Source organism: Toxotes jaculatrix, chromosome 1 (genome assembly GCF_017976425.1).
Source record: "Toxotes jaculatrix isolate fToxJac2 chromosome 1, fToxJac2.pri, whole genome shotgun sequence".
Lineage (NCBI taxonomy): Eukaryota > Metazoa > Chordata > Actinopteri > Toxotidae > Toxotes > Toxotes jaculatrix.
In genome coordinates, this window is record NC_054394.1 from 25349686 (window position 1) to 25373063 (window position 23378).

Consider the following 23378-nt stretch of genomic DNA (forward strand, 5'->3'; position numbering starts at 1 on the left):
GTACAGGATGAAGAGAGACAAAAGGAGAAGGTGTAACAAAGGTACTTACAAACGGGGCTGGTGTCAGGATTTTAGTGAAGTCCTGAGTTCTGTCAATAGACCCCCCCCCCTACCACTCTCACCTACCCTGATTAAGTTTTTCATAGTTGAATTTCAAGTCCCCTCGAGTTCTAAAAATACCACTGAAGTGTCCTCAGCAGTAGCTACAGCCCTGCGCACAGGCAGACAGATTACCTGCACGTCTTCCAGAGGATCCCCATGTGTTGTGTTGGTGCTGCGACGTTTGCGGCCCTTCTTAGGATAGCCATTGATCTTACATTCATAGCAGGCCTCAGGAGACAGAGAATTATCATCCACCTCACCTCCCTGTCCACCGCTAGGGCTGCCACTAGTAAAGCCCAGACCTGTGACACAGTGCCTGAAATAAAGACGAAGCCATCAGTCGACTAGCAACATCTTCAGATGCCTTTCATACACAGTCAGTCATTTACGTACCCTTGTCCTGCACGGAAGTATCCAGGCGGACATCCACAGAGGTAGCCCCCATCTGTGTTTGAACAACCAAACTTGCAGGGGTTCTGGGTGGTGCTGCACTCGTTGATATCTGTGCAGCCTCCGCTAGTCTGCTCGTAGTTGAAGCCAGTGGGGCAAAGACAGCGGAAGCTCCCCAGGGTGTTGTGGCATGACGCTCCCCCGCAGATCTGGCTGTTCAAACACTCATTCTCATCTGGGTCAAAGGAAGGTGACGGGAAGTAAACAAACAAGAGGTCATTCCAGTTAAAGGACACAAACAATAGTGGGAAAGTCTGCCATCACTGTTGTAAATTCGAACTAAAAATAGAGGTTTAACTTACAAAAGCTTATTATTTTGGGGCATACAGAGGTGTGCACACACACCATACCACAATTACTTTGTCTATGCCTGAGCTATTTGTAATTATTTTATGTACTTATATATTTTGGTGTTGAATCATCCTCCTCTTTTCATGTGGTTTTTGTCCCTACTTCCATGGGTCACTTTCGTCCTTTTAGAGTTAAATATTTTCATAAGCCTCTCAGGGTCTCTCATCACCCTCATAGTTTGTATTTTTTGTCTGTTTTTATTAATTGAATGTACATATATCATAGACCGAGTGTGAATTTTTATTAGGTTTTTAAGTAGGATATTGAACATTAAATTTTTACATAACATTTCCTTTTCTCATGACCTTACCACGGTGAAGGAAGGGTTTAAATTCCAGAGAAAAGGGGAAAAAAATTTGGACATATTTATATTTTAAGAGTGACAGGAAAGAGGTGAAGGATGGATAAGTTATTTTAAAAAGGTTCCAGGTCGGACTCTAGCCCAGAACATCAAGGCTGGACTGTACATAGTTTGGCAAACAAGTCATCAGGATGCCCCAGAAGGAAAGAATTTTAATATTTGCTGGTAAAAAGAACAGTGGTATTACTCACCCACACACTGGTTCCACTGGTAGTGCTGCAGGTAGCCTTGTGGACAGCTGCACCTGTATCCACCCACTAAGTTCTGACAGCCATGCTGACACCTGTGGTTACCATCACATTCATCCATATCTGTGAGGGACAAACACAAAAAATGGTAAAGGCCCATTTCCTTGTAATTAATCAGGTGATACTGAGGTTGGTATCAGTTGTTTTCAGACCTTCACAGGTTTGTCCACTGGAATCTAACGAGAATCCTCGCTGGCACTCGCAATTGAAGCTCCCTGGAGTGTTCTGGCAGACACCGTTGGAGCCGCACAGATTAGGGTCTGTTGCACATTCATTGTTGTCTACACAGAGAGGAGGGAAAGTTCAGATAAGGGTAAAACCGGAAATATGATATAAAGGTTGATAATGACGCCGATTGGATGTGCTGAGTCATTTTCAAATGTTGACATTGGTCTAGAAAAGTAGGCAGGTCACCGCACGCTGTTGGTGCATATAATCTCGCAGTCTGCAGGTGTCTCTCACTTACTGATTCAATCTCGGACCAGAGGAGGTAATCCTAAACATTTGAGTGTAAAAGCTCATTCTAGTACAATAGTATGACAAAATAAATCTAAACTCAACATCCATTTGCTTGCTTTTCCTGGAAAAAGGCAGTAAGTGAGCCCTGAGTTCAAACTACTTTGTCAAACAACACGAACATGTTTGACTGTTGTGATTGGAATCTATGCAAATCTGAACATGATCACATCGTTTAAGCTCTTTAGTGACTAAGATCAAAGCAGAGAAAGATGTAATCTCTAAATGTCAGTTTTAAAATGTGTGATTGTGGATTTTTCACAGTCGGCTGAGATTTAAAAGTCTTCTGACGTGTTCCCAGCCTTAGATCTCCATTTGGTGATCTCCATTTGGTCAACATGTGGGACATGGTGCTCAAAACCAAAGAGACAGCGTCAACTTCCCCTAAGTACTTCCTGGCAATCCAACCATGGATTTCAAACAAGTATTGTTTTAAAGGAAGAATCATTATCAATCAGTGTGACTGAAAAACAGAAACCTAAAACATTATTATACTAGATAAGGACACATATTTCTGTACAACATCAACTCAAAACAATAGATGTATTAGAAGAAATGAGGTCTTACATACAGTATTTACAATATGCCTGAAAAAGTGTTCAGTTCAATAAAGATATTTCTGGGCAGTAGTTTCTGAGGTATGATAAGTATTTTATGTCACACCCATGTTTCTCAAACCTCCTTACTCCTAAACACATCCATAACTACTGTATGTCATTTGCCTGGGGCTATTCCTGTAGTCAAAACTGAGGGTTCCCTGCCTCTGAATTGATGTGAGATCATGGGAGCTGCTTTATGGTCTGGAAAAAAAAAAAGCTTGTGGTAGTTACGGCGATCCACTGCAATGTTCCATAACAAAGCATTGCTAAGCTGCCATGACTACAAACCAGTCCAACCTAATAAGATCAGTGTGATATCAGCCAGAGTCCATTAACTCTGAATGAGAGTTAGTAAAGGTTCTACAAGAGAGTGCTTCAGGGGTCTTTTATGAGCTGGACTGGAAGAACAAATTGTGTGCGAATTGTGGGAATATGCAGATCACAGTATTAAAAGCATTTCTAATTACAAAATATTTGTGTGTGCATTATGTCTATTATCTGCGTGTGTGTGTTTACCAATGCAGGCAGTATGATGCTGAGTGAAGCCAGGAGGACATTTGCAGGTGAACCCACCGATGGTGTTAACACATAAGAACTGACAGTTATGCTGTTTGGTCGAACACTCATCCAGATCTGAAAAAGAGGAGATGTACAACATAAATTACAAATTTAACAAACAAAAAAACTGCTTAGTAGTTAGGGTAGTGAATTTGAGATACTGTGGTTGGAGCTGTGTCAGACCACTGTATGTACTACTGTATGGGGACTGCTCTTGTCTAGTCAAATTCCAGTCCTTGTACAGTCACTGACCTACAAATGAACTGCAAATGAACCAGACACCGGAAACATGGAGGGGTACTGCAGAGGGGGAAACTACAACTATGGTAAATAAAGATGAAAGAGGCTCTAAAACCTGAACACCATGAGCACACTTGTTTAGACTTACAAACAAGCCTGATAAACACAGACACAGACAGATGCGTCATAGGCTCTGTGTGTACGGTACACGTTCATGAACAAACGTGTGCACGTGCACAGACCATTTCAAACGGAGCGTCTCGGGACAGTAAGCAGAACATTGGCAAAGGGCCCCGGTCCACTCAGCACTACCGCAGCTCTAACCTGGAAACTAAGTCAAGCTCGGAGAGCATGCCACTGAACTCAACTGATCTGAGTAGAACAATATTTAGAAGAAGTGTTTTTCAGTGTGTATGTGTCACCTTTGCAGCTCTTTCCATCCTCCTGTAGGATGTATCCACGGGGGCAGGAACAGAGGTAGCCTCCCTCTGTGTTCTTACAGATGAAGTTACAAGGCTTTGGTGCCTGTATGCACTCATCCACATCTAGAGAGAGGGGGACAGGGTGAGGGTGAGGCAGAACAAGTGAGAGACTGAGAGACAGAGAGAAAGAGAGATAGAGTTTGATCCTGTAGCCAGAAATTCCGTAAGCAGAGATGATGAGACAGACAGACTCGGGCTGCATTTTTCAGAGGACTGTGTGGGCAGTCCACCCACGTAGTTTCAACTCTTTACTAGACAGCAGGAATGAGAATGGGAGGCATGGTAGGAAAAGGCATGGTAGGAAAAGAGTCCATAAAATGTAAGTGCTGGAGGTGAGATTAAGCCTTACCCACACACTGTGTGCCAGTGATATCAGTAGTGTAGCCGGGTTTGCAGGTGCAGACATAGGAGCCCAAATTGTTGATACACTGGCCATTCTTGCACAAGTTCCCCATGACACGACACTCATCAATATCTGGACGGAAACAAGAAACGTTTGCTCCAGATAAATTTCCACTCGACCTTAGGGAAATACCGTTCTATGCCTTTAGCTGTGCATCAGTGTTGTGTCAAGTATAAAAGCAAACCAATGCTTTGCAAGTGAATTTATCAGCCAACAACAACAATCTGTTAATTTAACACCCACCACTGGTAATATAAAAAAAACATACAAGTGGTTTCCTGTGTACATACTACTGCTGATAATTTTACAAAGCATAACAACTGATGTCCTAGTTTTCAGGCAGCGGTTTGTCTGGATGGTTTCCGATCATTTCAGTACAGATAAAACATTAACTTGCAGAGACCCAAAACTTGTTGAGATGACCCATCAAGAACAATATTCTGCATAAAACTACCAGTATGGTCATTCTGTGGATTGTGGATTGTGTGGATTGTCAGTTTTTCAGTGATATTTAATTTAAACGTAAGTCTGTTCAGCAGTAAGATACCTCTGCCATCAGTGGTGTACCCAGGTCCCAGAGGACACATCTTCTTGTACTGGGTGGTCCCAGGCAGGGGGCAGAGCTCACAATTGGTGCCCCAGCCTCTGCCTCCATCACAGCAACACTCTGACTTGGTCACCATATTCCTATTACTAGAAGTCATCTGACAGAGAGTGGTCAGAACTTCAGTGAAACAGAAGCCTTCACGGTTATCTGGAGGGTGGAAGAGACAGAGAAAAGGAACATGAGCACGAGACAGACAGACGAAAAAAAAAAAAAGATGTGGACCACGGGAAAGCAGACCAAACCACCCAGACAGGACCTGGCCTCAGAGAACCAGACGTGAATAGATAACCCACACTGCTCTATCACTACTGTCTGTAAGGAATAAGATAGCCATAGAACCACAGAGCTTACAAAAGCCCTTTCCCTGGAGTTTTTCTCACCGGGTTCAGCACGTCACATTTATCCAGAAGTATATATTTAGATTAGGGAGGAAGGCTTTGAAAGGATTTCCTTGCCTCTATCTTGACAGTAACAGACACATGGCTTTTAACGAGACTGTCATGGAACGGTTAAATTCCCACTCAGATTAAAATTACTTTTTTTGCCTCATTTCCCACAGGCTGACTTTATACAAGAAGCCCCTTCTCAATAAAATTGGATAAGCCAAATTAAAAAGAGGCAGTAAGGACACAAAAGATCTTTATAAATAGTGACACTAAACTCAAATAAGGGACATTAGAGCATGGTGAAGAAAATACAGTGAGACTAAGATATACATCAATAAAATGTACGTACCAATACATTCAGTCTGTGTGGGGTTAGCGATGAAACCTTGGTCACATCTGCAGCGGTAGCTTCCTACGGTATTCTCACAACGCCCGTTCTTACAGATACCTGGTTTGGCTGTACACTCATTCAGATCTGACACACACACACACACACACAAACATTTTTAAGATAAAATGGAAATATTTGTTACACAGGACTTGATGAGGGGAAGTTAAAGCAGAAGTCAAAGCAGGAAGTTTCCAAACAAACAATATTTCTTAAGGAGCTTCATCAAATTTCACATTCTCATTGCAATCATTTGCAAACATATCAGTACACTTCTCTCTCTTTTTATAGTTATGTTCAATTTAACAAATCTGTTTGTTTCCCACTTCTCTAGGGTCACTACTCAAACTAGTCATATCCTTCCTGTCAATCAGTATACATATAATTACTGTTAATTTCCCCATTTTCTCATCATGGTCTTTTATTGCACCCAAATGGTGCAATGGTACTTCATATAGAGCTTAGCAGTTGATTTTCAGGGCAAAAAGTGAGAAGGATTCAGTGTGTTCACCAGATTTATACAGTATTCTTGTGAGAGTCACAAAGTCTCTAATGGCTGAGTGGATGAGTTTCAAAACAGATTTATTTTGTAGACAGTAAAGCCAAGATTTGATGCCATAAACTAGAATAATTGTTCATGATTTCGTACAGTATGAAACTATGATAATCTTACCCATGCAACCCTCTCCGCTGGGCTGGCGTGTGTATCCAGGGGAACAGATGCACATGTATGTGCCAATCAGGTTCTTGCAGGTCATGCCTCTGCTGGCACAGTCATCTATACCATCTTCACACTCATTCTGGTCTGGAAAAAAACACAGCACAGTAAGAGTAAGGGGATGCACGTGTAGCAGGTACACCAGTGATGTAACACAGACTCTCATACACTCCAGAGTTTAATCTAACCACCCAATCCAACACTGGGCTCTGTAGTGCTAACAGGCATGCAGTGGGAGAGCTGGTGGTCTGTTTGGAGCTCTAATGTAAACAGTGACGCTATAGACACTGACAAGTTCCTCCTGTCTCAGCGCTTCCCTCCAAATACAACCGTTGCTATGGCGCCCGGGCTATCTGAGAGTGCGGAGGTGTAAATAGTGACTCGGCCGGTTACAGTTTCCAGAAAGTGTTTTAAGTTCCTCCGAGACAGAGAACCCTTGAGGATCTCACAGAGATAGTGTGTTATGTAACTTTGTGGATGGGGCCAGCATGTCTCTGAGGAACTTAGTTTATTTTCTACTAGCACTTTGCAATAAAATGGACCATGACTGAGAGAGCTGAGTGTATGAGTGGGTCATGTAGTTATAGCACCTTTGCACATCCTCCTGTCCTCACGCAGAACGTAGCCTGTGGGACATTTACACTCGTACGAGCCCACAACGTTAACACAGCGGAAGGCACACAGCAGAGGATTCTGGGCACACTCATTGATGTCTGTAACACAAAGCAACAAGTTACAGAAGGCAACGAGTTATAGTAGTACTGCAGTACTACAAAGACTGCATGATGGAAGTGAGACTGCATACATCATACATAATGTCACATACCTTCACAGGTCATCATCGGCCCAGGCTCGAAGCCATCGTCACATGAGCACTCAAATCCGCCGATGACATTAGCGCATGTGCCGTTGCCGCAAGGATTGCCAATATCACACTCATTAGTGTCTGTATTGAAGAAAGTGACATAATCTCCATTAATCATGTTAGGGTTAGATTAACATATACCATGTGAATGAATCAGTGGGGGAGTGTGACAGAGACAAACAGAGGAGGAAGGTGAGGATAAGGAGGAAGTGAGACAGAAAAAAAATGAGTGAACTGGCCTTCACATCTGACTCCACTAATGTCCAGGCGGTATCCCATGGGACATTCACAGCGAAAAGAGCCGTCTGTGTTGATGCACTGGCCATTAATGCAAGGGTCATTGATGCATTCATCAATATCTACAATAAAAAAAAAACATCAACACCAAGTGAATTACATTCCAGAACTGAAACAGAGATGCAGAACAGTGAAGATTTGGAGTTAATGACACACATACCTGTTGGTCCGTCACCTGGCCCGTGCTGATATCCCTCATTGGGACAGAGAAGACGGTAACCCTCTGGAACCGTGAGATGTGAAGGGTCATGCATACCATTAAATAATGTACATACTTCTGTGCATTAGCTTGCATCCATGTGGGTGTTTCCCTGCATGTGTGTGTGTGTGTTGTACATGTGTAAGCCCATATGATAGGAAGAGTACATACCCTCTCCTTTGCTGGGGCAGATTTCACAGGGGTCTCCCCAGCCTTGACCTGGCATTCCAGTGCAACAGCATGCTTCCTTGGAAATGTTTTGAGGTTTTGGAGCCAGGCAGCGCCCATTATCAAACTTGGTATAGCAGTAGTTCACTCGGATATCTAAAGGTTAACACACACACACACACACAAAGGACAAAAGTAGTGACAAATGAATATCAGGAAGAAACCAGAAGGAGAGTAACAGATGGAAAGAGCAATGCCCATCGTATGTCTGTTTTATGTTAATTATTCCACCACCTCTACTTGACAAAGGAATTTTGGGAAATTTGCTTATTATTTTGTTGCTGAAAGGAACATGAGAAAACTGATACCACTCTCATGTTCCTCAAATATGAAGCTGCAGCCAATAGTCTGTTACCTTAATTACCACAGTTGATAAAAAACTGGATCTTGTTTGTCTGATTTGTTCAGAGCAGCAAGTTTTCAAACTCTGCTGGCACATAACACCCTGTGAAATTGCAAGTTGTCAACATGGGTAGGATTATATTTCGATAATCTTCTTAAATCCAGTATTTCTGTCTTGGAACAGGCAAAAATGTACTAAATATCAATTCAATTACCACCCTAATGGAAAATAAAATCTCAATAACTTAATAAAAGTCTGACATAGTGAGCATATCATGATTAAGATGTTTAAGTTTTTGTTGCACTGTATTACTGTTTAGTTATCATTATATAATATCTATATTATATTAAGCTGTTGTTACCACTTTATTCAATTCTTTGTGAAGTAATGAAAAAAACATTTTCTTCAAGCATACCAGATTACAGGGAGTGAAAAACTATAGAACAATTTAAATTTTTTTTTTTTTTTGCATCTGGGTCTTACTGTCACACTTCTGGCCAATGTTACCATAGGCGAGTGTAATGTTTACTCACCATCATCATAGAAGTTTAGATAAGTTTTAAACAAGTCTAAGCTTGACCCAACAACTACCATCAACTATTTAAAAGGTCTAAATGATGAATGGTTATGGTCATGTTTCTGCAGTTAAATAGGACTTGTGCCCACAACCTTGATAATGACAGCGGTGAGTACAGTGTTATGCTTTACCTGCAGGTTCTGTAAATTCACCACAACTACAACAATGTGGCTCAGATTTTTTTTTTTTAAAGAATTTTTCTTTCAAACTAAATTTTCAAATTTCTTTGGTGAAGAATTTCTAGTGCGGATAGAGGCTGGCTAATTATCTCTTGTCAGTGATCAGTGTTTGCCAGGCTCTTTCTCCCTGCTTCTGAGGGCTCTTGTTCCTCCTGGACTTGGCAGGCGCTTACTTGTAATGAGAAGCATATGGTCGCGCTCTCCTGCTAGCACTGGCCTTCACTGAGCTTAACACAAATAAGCGCTCTGACCACCATAGATCACACACACATGCAAGCACACCTGGCTCACAGGCAAGGATCACATACAAGAACACCTGGTGTTGTGAGGAGAAAGTCAAAAAGTGTCATGTTACTTTCTTCCATGAAACTGATTTGTCAGCCTTTCCGCAAAAGAGATTTATGGCGCTTTGTACGCAGCTGCTGTGCAAGTGTGTGTGAGCGCATGCACATGTGCTTCGGCACGTGCAAATGTCATTCTTATTTTTTTAGTCTGTGACTGAAACATATGACACAAATGTTCAGATATTTTCATTACTTAATATGGTCACCCAAAATGTCAATGCTATATAATTTCTTTAAATCAATGGCAAAATATAATACAGGCAAAAAATAATAATAATAATAATAATTAGAAAAATAAGCTTTTAAATAAATCATTGCTTGGCCAACTAAAGATTTGACAGTGGTGACACAAATGTGATGGTGGTAAGGGTGGTGAAAGTTGCAAAACCACCATGACATTATAATTTAAAACATATCATTAATGGGGGAATCTTGGCAACCTAATGGTTGAGACACATACCACGTACTATTATCGGAAAATGCCAAGTATGACTCCAGCCAGGGACTGGTGTTGCATGTTATCCCCCTCTATGCCTCCCTGTTTTTCTCTACTATTTACTCTATTAATATTGTTTACATGTTCAGCACATACGTGTCCTTTCTGTCTTATTTTGTGTCTTTATTTGTATGTTTCTGTTATCTCTTTCATTTAATACCTAACATATAGGTATATGGTTATATAGATGGTATATGGACAGATTGTGATTTTCATCCCTGCTGTCATCATGATTTTCTTCCCTGTCTATAATTAATTTTTCTTTTCTTTTTTTTTCTTTTTTAAATAAGCATCTTCTGTTTTCTCAGTGGGACAGGGTTTGTCCTTGTCAAAAAAAAAAACCTTGACCTCTTTCACTACCCATGCTGGTCCCTCTCCACCCAGCTCCTCCTGTTTATCCCCCAACCCTCAGTCAAGCTCTTCAGACACTGGAGAGAAAAGTGAAATACAAACTGTAAACTGCCTCACTGAACTGATGATGTCATCCCTTCAGTGTTTGGAGGGGGAACTCCCTAACAGAGGACTCAGCGTGCACCCACCCAAACCAGAAACACACATATGAACATAAACACAGAGAGAAACACACACACACACAAGTGAGGAAATGGAAAAGTGATCTGCTCAGAGCCACCCTTGGCCTTGAGGCAGCGGCAGCAGCAGCAGCAGCAGCAGAACCAGCTGGAACACAGTGTGCTATCATGAAAGAGCAGGAAAAGTCTAACACCACTGACTGCTGCTTAGTCTCCACCAGCACTCAGAGACAGACTACACAGATACACAAGTATTTACATTTTGTACTTAATGCATATGATAGCTTTGTAGACTCTTCTGCCATCTTTCTCACACCCACACGCACAATTACCTAAACATCTGCGTCCGGAGGCAGAGAGCTGGAAGCCTTCGGGACACAAGCAGGTGAAGCTTCCTTCAGTGTTGGAGCAGGTTCCAAATGTACACATCTCAGGTGACTGGGAGCACTCATCAATATCTGACAAGAAGGAGGAACAGCATCAACCACCTTCTCAAATTTACAAATCAAATCCATCAAAATCCATTCAGAATTTGTACCATTAGCATTACAGCCTGCAGAGTTTCATTTACATCTAATTTTTCCTTAAACTACGGTCATAGCTGCAGGAATGAAGTCATACCAGTACATCATGGTCGAGCCAAATGTGCTAAAACAGAATTAAATCTCACTAATGGGCAGCTGGATAAAGGCATTTTGTCTGGAGCAGCCTACATGTCACGTGTTCGCTCATCACAATGACCAGCTGCTGCTGTTACTGATGCTGAGAATTGAGTGCTGTTCCTCTCTTCTTCCAGGAACAGAGCACAAAGCAGGAATGTGTTGAAGTCTGTCGAATATCTCTTCATCAGCCCCACTGTATAAACAATCCAAGTGTTCTGGCTTGGACCCACTCCCACGTGCGAAAGGGAGAAGACGGGTGTTCTGTCGGAGCCGGGCAATTGAAGAGGTGAGGGAGGCAAAGGAGCAGTTTACTCTCTTCTTGCACCCCTCAGCAGAGCTGCTCTGAGCTGTGATTTGTGCATGTGTATGTGTGGTATGTGTGTGTGTGTGTGTGTGTGTGTGTGGGAGAGTTCTGCATATACGCAGGTGTTCTCTGCATTGCCTGAGGTGGGATTTATCCATGCCCTCAGATATCGTTTTTTTTTTTTTTTTATTACTTCAGGAATTCCTGTTGTTATTTATCATTTTTCATGATGCAGAAAGGACTGGCTTTAGGCTGCTCTACCTTCACAGGTCTCCTCGTGGAGAAAGTAGCCAGCTGGGCAGATACACCTGTAAGAGCCATCCAGATTCAGACAAGTTCCTGCACCACATGTGTCTGGACTCACTGCACATTCGTTAATATCTGAGAAAAAAAGAAATATATAAGGGATACACTGCAAAACACACATTACATTCAGACAAACATAAAAAAGTGGCAGTTCCTTACCTGCGCACAGTCTGCCATCTAAAGTGAGCTCATAGCCTTCATGGCACACACAGAGGAAGGTGCCCACTGTGTTCACACACTGCCCGTTTCGACACAAGCCTCTCTGTGTCGAACACTCGTCGATATCTGATCAACACACAGACACAAACAATCACACTATATATCACATGAAGGCTATAGCGCTCGTGCTTTTTCTCTTTTTCATCACATCCACAGGAGCACGCACCTATGCAGTCACTGTTGTGTGAGTTCTGAAAGCCAATGTAGCAGAGACAGTTGTAGGAGCCCACTGTGTTCTTACAGGTCCCGTTGCCACAGGGTTGTCTCTCACACTCGTCCACGTCTGAAACCAGAGACCATCATCACAGTTTCACCACAGACACAACACTCACTTAGTGGAGTGACACTGACGAGATCACATGTCAAAAACAAGAGCGAGCTGATAGGAACCAGCAGAGCTTACCAACACACATTGACTGGTCCCGCGTTGTTTTGAAGCCATTGGGGCAGATGCAGCGATAGCTGCCCAGCGTGTCAATGCACTGACCAGGATTGCATATACCAGGGTTCTCAACACATTCATTTCGGTCTGAACAAGGAGGAAAACAGATGTCACACTGTGTGAAATTCAGAGTCAAACCACAAAACCTATCATGAAAAACAGTGAAAAATACAGTACCACTGAAAAAGCAACAAGGAAGTTTTGAAACCGTGAAGTGTTTAAAAATCTGTGATGGCTTAATTTGGTACTTTGTTTTAAATCTTCTATTTATACATTATGGCTTGAGCCCATTTAAGCCCATGAAATAAAACTCATTTCTGTATTGTTACCTTATGTCCCTCAGTGTATTGTTCTGCTGTCTTTTTTTTAATCTAATATTTCAAAATAGAATTTAATGCTTTTTCATTTCAAAATCATCATCATCATCTCTCGAGTTCTGTCTAGAAAAAATTTGTCCAGTATGTGAGCATACATTGTGATATCGTTGCATTACCAGCTCATAACCCATGCTTCTCCTAACATAATTAAAATAATTCTAATTTACTGAGTTTAATATGACTTTAATGACTATTTAGATATTTGTTGCTAGCCACAAACAATCTCCAATAGGAAAGGAAACTGGCTATAAACTCTGTTGCAGGATGACACAATAATTGTGTTATATGATACCAGAGCAACATTATTATTTAATTAAAGTAAAAGCGGTTTTAAAGTTTTTAATACTCCATTTCACATTATGCTTTGCAGTAATGCCTTATTTATTTATTTATTTTTTAAATAACAGTATTTAATTCACACATGTAAGTAAGGTCATCGTCTCTAGCCACAGTTCCAGTTTTCTCTCACTGGAGTCTGCCCGTGTTGTGTTGTTAGGACTCACATGAAAAGCAGGAAGCAAAACAGGATGTTGATTTAACAGTTACTTATCGGTGAGGGCTCTCCAGACTGACAGCGACATGTTTCAGATATACTGCAGCACATGTTCAACAGCTCAACACATGCTTCACATTCTCTCTTCCTTCACAACAAGCCCACCATGAAGCATGCTCCCTCAGCCCAACTGTCATTGTGCTGCCTCTATCACTCTATCTTTGGGATATAAATGGCAAGAATATGTAGTTCAAAGGGTTTCAAATAACCAAGTTTTACACAAAAGCTCAAGGAGGAGGGACAGCCAGGAAGATCCAGAGAAGTCAGCATCATCCTCATGGTTGACAGCAGTTTTTTTTTGGCTGCTTCCTCGAATCTTTTCTCTAATCCTGCTCCATGTTTCCACCAATTCTGGATAATCTCCACTAAGGCCATTAGGAGTTGACTAAACCGCTGCTGGTTGAATGAACCGTGACAACCACAAATCACACCAGTAAAGATAATCTGAGCACTACCTTACATCTCTTTAAATGCCACGCTATAGCTGATGACCACCATAGCCTTACCTAGACATTGTCCAGTGGGGGTGAAGCGATATCCAGGCTTACACTCGCAGCGGTAGCTTCCGGGCATGTTCAAACAGGCTGCATTCTGCTGGCACACGGGTCCATTCTGACACTCATCAATATCTAACAACAACAGGGACAGAGGTGTTCAAAGACTCTTTTACAAAGACTGTATAAACAATTATAAAACATAAACATAAAAACACAAATCAGAGGAAGAATTTTATGCAGCACCTTCAGTGGCGTGCCAGCCTTACCTTCGCAAATCAGCAGCTTGTCATTGTAGATGAAACCAATGGGGCACTCACACCTGAAGCTGCCAATCATGTTGATGCAGACTCCATTCTCACACACTCCTGGGATTTCCCTGCACTCATCAATATCTGGTACACGAGTAAAAGACAAGGGGACAAGATAAGACCAAAACAAACATTCCTATTCATACAAAAGCCTTTGAATGGCAAAGTCTCACCAGTGACCCGTCCAGTGGTGATGTCAATGTAATATCCAGGTCTCTCACTTCCGCACAGGATCGCAAACTCATCTGAGTGGGCATAAGACATAAGTTTATAAAAGCTGGCTTTTAGTTCCGTATACTCTGAACACATATGCGTACTAGCGTAAGACCTCACCAGTGCTGGGCACAGGACACTGTTCACAGGGTTTATTCCATGCACGACCAATGTTGTAGGAGCAGCAGCACATCTTTTTGGTCATGTTGAAGGTCAGCTCTCCATCACATGTCCCGTTGTCAGAGTAAAAGTTTCTGTAGCAGTAGCTCTTCCTCATGTCTGTGTGTGTTAATAGGAAAGAGGGAGAAGGTTAATTCAAAAAAGCCAAGCATGACATTTTCGCTGTTATTCGCTGTGGTCCAGCATGCTGACTTACCCATGCAGTTGTTCCCTCCGTTGACCTGCATATAGTCCACAGGACAGATACAGGTGTAGTTCCCGATGGTGTTGTAGCACTGGCCTGGGCCACAGATACCTGGTCGTTCACACTCATTGATATCTGCATACATATGAAGAACATATGAATGAATACAGAGTCTGATTTACATTCCTATATTTGAGGTACTTACAACTTAAAAGAGAACCAGTGATCTAAAAAAAAAAAGGTGGAATGAGTGTAATAAAGAATATATAATGATAAATATTTCCTACGTGGAAGAACTGAAGAACCACCTGTATGCAAAATATTATGATCTATGTCTTGATGGCAATGTGAATCCACCTTCAGCACTTTCATTTCACCTTTATTGCTTGACTCAAGTCTATTTAACCATTAGATTCAAGAGGAACTTGAAGCTTTCACCCAAGTCACATATTTAACATCTATTTTCTGCGCTGTTCTTCCTGTGGGCCTATTTCTACACACTGTGTCTTCAGGTGAGTGTACCCCCATTTCATCTTCTTGATGATTTTCTGAACATATTCCACATCCCAGGTCCAAAATGACAACTACAGCCAAACACAGGATAGAATCTGCTTTTAATACTTTTTCTGGTCATATCAATTTTAGTTTTTGTAATAGCTTCCCTTAATTCTATATTTAAAATTCTTTGTCCACCAAAATAATTGCCACATAGTGAACACTGTTTGTTCCTTCTGACCCAGCTAACAGCTGAACTGCTGATTAACAAGAGACATAGTGGATGTTCAGTCCTGGACTTTACAGAGCAGACACCCGCTTTTGTTCTCCTAGCCAATAAACACACGCTAATTAAAATGCCGCCAGCCACATGTCATTGTCTAACCCTCAGCCCCCTCCTCTCCTCTCTGTTCCTGTTTCTCTTTTCTAAACACCCTTCTCGTTTATCTCTTTTTTCCCCCCTATCTTTCATTCCTCCATCTTTCCCTCCCTCCGTCATCTCTGCCTTGTCTACAGGGGACTCAGTGTACTTCCCTGAGGGAGAGGGCTGACCACATCAGAGCCTCACTCCTCTGGACACAGTTAGGCGCTCAGCAGTCTCATCGTCGTGACTGAGCTTTGCTGGGTTAGCAACAGACGGGAACTAGAGCAGACACATATTGAGCTACAATGAACTGCAGAGTTGTCAACGGGACAAAGGGTCCAATATTTCTTTGTCTTTTTGCTCTCAGTGCTTTTTCTCTCTCTCCATGTGTCCTCACTGAACGAAGGCCTCGACGGCTGGTCTCAATTTCCTTCCCACTGAAACGTCCTAGGGCAAGAGCTAGAGAGGAATAGGTCACCTGTGTGTTCATGCGTCTGTGGGGCTGCACAGAAATACATGTATGAGTCCAATACCTTCACAGACTCTGGTTTCTGTGTTGAGGGCGTAGCCTCTAGGACATTCACACTGGAAGCTGCCAAAGGTGTTGATGCACTGTCCTCCCTGGCACAAGCCTGGCAACTCCTGGCACTCATTGATGTCTGCCAGACAGACAGAGGAGAGAGGAAACAGTGGCATTGTGGGTGGGTGAGTGGGCATTATCTGTGTGTCTGTAAGTATGGACATTAGCAACCTCACACAAACACATAGTAGAATGCTTCTGTCTGACCTTCCAAGATGACAGTGATTGGGTTTGGTCTGAATCCCTCTCCTCCAGGACACAGTGTCTTGTACTCAGCTGTAACACAGAACACCGCACCAAATCACATTAAGCAGCAACAATGACACAACATACAAACCACAATCTGTGCTGTTTTCTTGTAGGATTTGACTGTAATGAGTGGCTGATGGCGAGGCGACGGGACATGAGTTAAGTCACACTTAAATTTGGTCAGGTGCCTGAAATAGATGTTTCTGGTCATGGACTTGTTTCCTGTCGCTCTCTGTTCTGCTTTTTCTGATCATCCATCTCAGATCGCAAGAGTTATCCACAGAGCCCAGTGGACCGGACATGACTGCAGCTACTCAGAATTACAAAGTGAAAAGAAAAAGGTTTTGTTCTTGTCATAGAAGCAAGCATTTCCTTGAGCTGAAAAGCATGAGTCATCCCCTGTAATGTTTTGAACCATCTGTTGGCAATTTCCAAGTAAGTTGCACAAAGCTGTCTCATCTTTACCAGCAACAACAATTACAGCAAACACATACTCATCGCATGACAAGAGCAGGCATCGTGTAGCTTGTATGCTGGCAGAGAAGCTAACTCACACCTTATCGGGCCTGATTTCAATTTTCGTGTTTTGGTTATGATTTCTTCATGTTGCTGATGGTTAAAATGATTAGAGAATACCTTAATTCACTTCAAGGGACTTAAAGGCAACACGTGCCAATTGACTGACTGACTGATTTGAAATAACTTCATGAATGTTGCTGTATCTCTTATTGTTGGATAAAAAAAGAGATTAATGCTGTGATTAATGTCGCACTTGAAAGTGGAAGGTCTGTCAACTCACACTGGTGACCTGAAGGGTTTTTTCAGCAAAGTAAGAATATTAAAGGGCAACGTCTCCCCACTCCTACATTCTCGTGTCTTATCACGTAACTCTGAGCAAATCAGGTCGACAGCCGCCAAAAGCTGACTAGATACTATGGTGAACTAACTATACGTATATTACCACATTCATTGCAGTGATAACAATTCTCAATAGATAGTAAACATAGTTCTAAATTTACTGTGCACTGATATGGTGGACCATGCATTTATAATAATCGTCAGCTGTAGAACTTCACTGCGACTGCCAGCCAGGAGGTGTGTTACCTCAAAGCCCTCTGTCTGCATTTCTCTGGTTAGAAGTCACACACTTGCTTTTGAAGTAAAAGCATAAAAATAAATATGCATAGTGCACACAGAGACTTAGTAACGATGAGATGACTCACTTGAGTTGACAGAGGGGCATGATTCACATGGATTTCCCCAGCCCAGGCCCAGGGAGCAGCAGCAGGATGCCTTTGAAACACCAACCCCGATCTCATTGGAACAGTCCAAGCTCTCCGATGCGTCTCCTCGAGAACGAACATCCAGGAAGCAGCTTCCAGAGCGAGTGTCTGTTTACATACAGGTGTTCAGGTATACAGGTGTATCTGGCTAGTGCTAAGAGCAAACACCAACAATGTATAGCGAGAGCATGTAGAGTCTCACCTACACAGCCCACCCGAGTGGGGTTGAGTTCAAAGTCTGGTGGGCAGTTACAGTGGTAACTTCCAGGGATGTTGACACACATTCCATTAATACAGATGGTCGGGTCTGCACATTCATTGATATCTGAGAAATGAAGACAAAGTAGAGGTCGATTAAATTTATTCAGCTCAACAAAAATATATCAAGTTTTTTTTTTTTCATTTTTTGTCAGTAGGTCACTCTTTTCCACAACAGCAATGAGAGGAGCAGTGACCTTTCCCCTGTATCTCAGGGGATTTGAGAGCTGTTCATCTCTTCACTGCTGTTGTTTCATTCCTTTTACACTCTTTCAAATATCCTCAGTTCATTGGGGCATAAAGAGAATATCACTGGGGCAGGCAGCTGGATTGGCGTGTTGACTAGTCTTACCTGTGCAGTTGCCTCCACTCCTGTCCAGCTCATAACCAATGTTACATTCACATCTAAAAAGTCCTGGCATATTCAGGCAGCGTCCATTGACACAGATGTCAGCAAAGGTACATTCGTCTATGTCTGTAAAAGATGAAAAGGTGAGAGAGGGAGAGAGAGACAGAGAGGGAGAGAGAGAGAGACAGGAGCCCAGCTGTGAGGGATTAGTGGATCATGGGATCATGGTGGAAAATTGGCAGCCAGCAATAGGAAGTGAAGGCCGCTCACCTCTGCTAAAGAATGACAGTTCTGGGGCAAAAAAATGCCCAGACATATCCAGACACACAACACACACACACACACACACACACACACGCACGCACGCACACACACAATAAGAGCAGCAGCCAAGGTTATGAAATTGTGCTCTTCCACATCATTAGACTCTGCACAAGTCATTACTGTCCAATCCTGCCTGAGCTGAGAAAGGGAGGACTGGACAGGTTATTTCAGGATGTTTGACACATCAGCACAACGAGGTCAGTCTGTTCATTCAGCTGAATCCAGCAATGCCTTATCGCTGGAAGCATGAATCACACTTGTCTGCTACCATTAATACTGTATTCTATTTGTGTAAATGCAACATCCCAATTGAAATATCCCTAAAAAAAATCTACTAAAAAAAAAGACAAAAGACAAAAAACAGTTTCTAGACCGGTGTATACATGTCATTTCAGCCAGTAGGACGCCAGGAATAAGCCTAAGATTCAGATTTATTTGCCTTTTGTTGATGTGTCTAACAAGAAATGTTAATGCAATAACAATCTGCACTTTAAAACAAAGAATAAAGTTTCTCTGGTACAAATTAAGAGTTCTAGTCCATTGTTCTTCTGCATCAGGAAAACTCGGGGTACCTTTATCACTCTTAACTGTATAACATGTACACTAGCCAATGAAGGTTACGTATAATTAATTCAAGACAACGTGAACATCTGTGCCCACTCAACCTTTTGTTGAGTCTTAGAAAGACAAAGGCTGGCTAAATTAGCTGACTAAGGATTGCAAACTAACATCACCTTACCGGTTTTCTAACATTAGTCCTGCTCCAGGCTAAACTCTGCTATTTTCTTTTGTTACTAGTATTATGAATTAAAATAGGGGGAGAAATAGGAAAAATACATTGTATGTAAAAAGCTAAATAAACATACAGTCAAACATTAAATGTTAAAATGCAAAAAACTCTGAATTGTGAACGCAATTTGAAAAAAGAACAAGGCAAGATTGATTGCTGTTGTTGGTCCCTTAGCAATGTTCTCACAACTAAAACCATATTGATAAGCAAAATGTGTACTTCCCATGTCCAAAATACTGTCTCATGAGTTCCACTTGAAGGAAGCATCTGTTTGGATGGATTGTTTCTCCAAACAGGAAAACAAACAACCATTCACCAGTGCAACACCAGACCTTTTTGAATCACTCAATACAATTTAGGATGTGGGCACCAATTCAGAGGTCTGGAACCAGGATAGTCAGGAATAGCAGTGTTGTACTGCCTTACCCTCGCAGGCCTTGCCGTCAGGAGTGGGGATGAAGCCCATGTCACATTCACAGCGGAAGCCTCCTGGCAGGTTCAGACAGTGGCCGTTCTCACACAGGTTGCTGTTCTCTGCACACTCATCGCTGTCTGTATTGGTGATCACACATAAACAGTTTGTAAACACACAACACATTCATGTATCTTTTACAAAGAAAAAAGCGTGGTTTAGGACAGTGGTTTGTATGTGTGACCTGAGCAGAAGAATCCGTCTCCAGAGAATCCATCTTTGCACACACAGCGATATGAGCCCATGGTGTTGAGACAGTCAGCGTTGTTGTTGCACATGTGTGTCCCATTGGAACACTCATCCAGGTCTGAAACACAATAAAAGTCCAAAAGCAATTACATTTATGCAGTTGGAAACTACTTCACCCAGATGCTGAGGAAAAGTTTTGGCTGGTGATATTCCATACTTTTCATACTCCTCCCAAACCCGTGAAAAAAACAAAACCAAATGCAACAGTCCATCTCTCAAAACATTGTGACTTTACCATATCTGTTGCACACAGCCACATGCTCTTTCATTCCAAATGAAGAAGACATAAATCTTTTTTTTTTTTTTAAAAATGGCTCAGGAATGTATAATTTCATTTTTGAAAAAGGCTAAATCATTTCCTAAAAAGGCTTGGTCCAGTAGCTTTAAACAAACTCAGGTAGGGCTAAAGTGCAATTGGTGGGGACTCCTTTCAGCCATTATATGAGTATTTACAGCACCAGGACAGTGCATGTAGGACCGACCCAAAATAAACTACAATGCCAACTTATATTGTAATGTAGGACCGTGTCAGTCAGTGCAACAGTGTGGGTCATTTACATATTTCACTAGTCTTTGGACAACAATGTGCCTATGGTCCAAAGGAATACTGTAAGCTACCATACAATACACTTCTGGCTACAGATTTTCTCACCATTCTCACATTTTAAGGCCGTCAGACTCACCTGTGCATTTGAGGCCGGTGCCAATCCACCCAGGAGCACAGTTGCATTTGAAGCTGCCAGCTGTGTTGGTGCAGGTAGCATGTCTGTCACAGTTATGGGCTCCGATCTCACATTCATTGATATCTGACAAAGAGGAAACAAACAAGACGCCATGTAAAGACAAACAGACATTGCTCTGATGGTCTGATGATTTGGGTCTGTATTCTCTCCGGTGGGGTTCTTGGCAGGGTGGAGTGAGTTGATGCTTGGTTTGAATTGTATAAAGACAGCAGCAGGAGATGACAGAACTAAGTCTTTCTGGCTCACTGTCTTCATCCATGGAGAGCTGTTTTCTTCAGAGCAGGAGGCACAGAGACATTCTCATGATCTCTGACACTAATAGCCTTCCTGCAAAGGTTTAATGGGCAGACCCAGACTCTGGATTTTCATTGAGCAAGTGTGTCCAGAGAGCCATTAAAAAAGCCCAAGAGGGAGAATCATATCCTAATGCTCAGGCCTTGTTCTGTCTGCTCTGTCTGAACTAGTATTTCTGAGGTTATTTTGGGCAAAGATTTCCCTCTTCACCCACAGACCCACAGAAACTGCAGCTCTCACATGAGGCTTTTGTAACAGCACATTATAGACCTTCATGTTTGGTTTTCTCACCACCCCAGCTGTCAAGTTTGGAAATTTAATCTTTCCCAAATATAATTTCGATAAAAATGTGACGTGTTATGTGCCAACTCTACAAATAAACATTCCTTCGCTGCAAAACCATGATAATTATATCTAAACTCTGCCAATGTATGATATATTGAGATACTTAGTAGATAATGTGGTTATAAAAATACCTTTGGATATGTGCAAACCTATTGTATGTGACCCTAATTAATGGACAACAACAATTAATGGAACCAAATAAATTGGCAGCCAATAAAATCTGCCCTGCCCATAAAGCTGTTTACATCCTGTAGGGTGTAACCAATAAGGATCTCCATGAGGCAGCTGGTGGTGATAAGACAATGTGAATGTGGCTGTGGCTCTGCAGCTTTTGTTCTACAAGCACTTCTGACATGATCAACGACATGGCACAATGGAAAAAGCCTGTATGGAGCTGCAACAATGATGAATGCTAATCTGGGCCAAAACAACCCTGTGAAACCTTGACCAACACAATACCTGGCCCTGAGCCTGAGGTCTGAATGTTACAGCTTTGATAGAAAGATTGTACGAGTGTGTGCACATGTGTGTGTGTGTGTGTTTGTGTGTGCCGCTGTACATCAAGGGAAACCATGCTATGAACTCAATCTTGATGTTAGGATTTATCAGCCAATGAGACACACTCGTCTCTGTGTGTGTGTCTTTGTGAGGGTAGTAATTCAAAACACTGTCAATTAGAGATTACTGCTGCTGGTTTATAGTCTTCCTGAGGAGAGGGTACGGTATATTTACACTACATTTGATGATGGGGTTAATATGAGGGCTGGGAGCAAACGAATCTCCCTGGATTACAGATGGAATTAAAGATCATTTCCCCCAAGCCTTTGATGACAGTGAGCACAACAAACACACACACATTCTCATGTGGAAATGTAAAATGCAAACAGGGGTTGTTGCATGCGAGAAAAGTGTCAGCGGTCACAGCTGGTGTCAAAGAAGACTTCTGATTTAACTAGGCTAATGTTTGACAGATGAAGGGCAAAAAAGGTTAAAAAGGATAGCAGAGAATTACACATCTGCCGTCAGAAGTGGGGACACGTCTAGCTGCCTCCCAGTTTGTATGCCTGCCTGATTGTCTGTCTATCTTTTTTCCTTTCTGTTTAACTGTCTACCTGTTTAAGTATATGTCTAAACGTCTCCTAGTATCCCTGGCTTTTCTGAAAACCTGCCCTTGAGGTAATACATGTATGCTACATTTTTTTTATTTTAAAAGGAGGGGATGTAGTAAAGTGAAAAAAAATGCATATGTCTGCCAAACCAAGTCATATTTTGCAGATTAAATTGTCTCATATTTCTGAACTTGAAGGCTCCCCTCCTTATTCCTTTGTATTATCACTGACATGTTTTGGAAGCATTTTTCCACTTTTTTAGTGAATATCCATCTATACACTGTCACCTCTCCTCAAACAGAATTACGGACCTATGTATCCTTTGATAAACAGCAGCTACAACTCTGGCCAATAACTGGATAATGGTAAATATTAAAATGTAGTGTAACTGTAGAACATTTGGAGAGGAGTGAAACTGACTGAGTAATGTCAGTCTCTCCACAATATGTATCTAAAATGTTCTAACATTAAACATTATCTTCCCCAAGCTACTGGTCATGCCAGATTAACTAAGACTGTAGAAACAGTTTTGCTTCTGAATTTAATTCATTTTAAGAGAAAGACTACTTCTTGTTTTAAAAGTCACATAGTCTTGCTTTAACTCAAACTATGTGACTGTTTCGCCATTTAGCAAAAAGATGATTAATTCAAAACACTTAAAGATTCACCCTGATCCTCTTTTTAAAGCTAAGAGCCTTGTAAACTCCACTCCAGTACATCTCCACCCAGTCCTAGCGTTCCAATGTACGCAAGGACATAGAA

The 23378-nt window shown here is 41.9% G+C and overlaps 1 protein-coding gene across 1 annotated transcript in view; it reads right to left on the reverse strand.

Annotated features, from left to right (window-relative positions):
* The window catches only part of fbn1 (fibrillin 1), a 56468-nt gene that overhangs the window by 1697 nt on the left and 31393 nt on the right, over window positions 1-23378 (reverse strand). The window contains exons 33-65 of the mRNA XM_041046781.1: window positions 20809-20931; window positions 20061-20183; window positions 19831-19956; window positions 18294-18416; window positions 17886-18008; window positions 17624-17791; window positions 16359-16427; window positions 16105-16230; window positions 14725-14847; window positions 14469-14627; window positions 14309-14380; window positions 14094-14219; window positions 13837-13959; window positions 12362-12487; window positions 12125-12241; window positions 11899-12024; window positions 11695-11814; window positions 10800-10925; window positions 7942-8094; window positions 7732-7794; window positions 7514-7633; window positions 7236-7355; window positions 7000-7122; window positions 6365-6496; window positions 5653-5778; window positions 4858-5064; window positions 4257-4382; window positions 3848-3970; window positions 3144-3260; window positions 1665-1793; window positions 1456-1575; window positions 496-727; window positions 235-418 (exon numbers count right to left, since the gene is read on the reverse strand). Of these exons, the coding sequence (XP_040902715.1) occupies window positions 235-418; window positions 496-727; window positions 1456-1575; window positions 1665-1793; window positions 3144-3260; window positions 3848-3970; window positions 4257-4382; window positions 4858-5064; window positions 5653-5778; window positions 6365-6496; window positions 7000-7122; window positions 7236-7355; window positions 7514-7633; window positions 7732-7794; window positions 7942-8094; window positions 10800-10925; window positions 11695-11814; window positions 11899-12024; window positions 12125-12241; window positions 12362-12487; window positions 13837-13959; window positions 14094-14219; window positions 14309-14380; window positions 14469-14627; window positions 14725-14847; window positions 16105-16230; window positions 16359-16427; window positions 17624-17791; window positions 17886-18008; window positions 18294-18416; window positions 19831-19956; window positions 20061-20183; window positions 20809-20931 (4274 nt within the window). The remainder of the gene's footprint in view (window positions 1-234; window positions 419-495; window positions 728-1455; window positions 1576-1664; window positions 1794-3143; window positions 3261-3847; window positions 3971-4256; window positions 4383-4857; window positions 5065-5652; window positions 5779-6364; window positions 6497-6999; window positions 7123-7235; window positions 7356-7513; window positions 7634-7731; window positions 7795-7941; window positions 8095-10799; window positions 10926-11694; window positions 11815-11898; window positions 12025-12124; window positions 12242-12361; window positions 12488-13836; window positions 13960-14093; window positions 14220-14308; window positions 14381-14468; window positions 14628-14724; window positions 14848-16104; window positions 16231-16358; window positions 16428-17623; window positions 17792-17885; window positions 18009-18293; window positions 18417-19830; window positions 19957-20060; window positions 20184-20808; window positions 20932-23378) is intronic.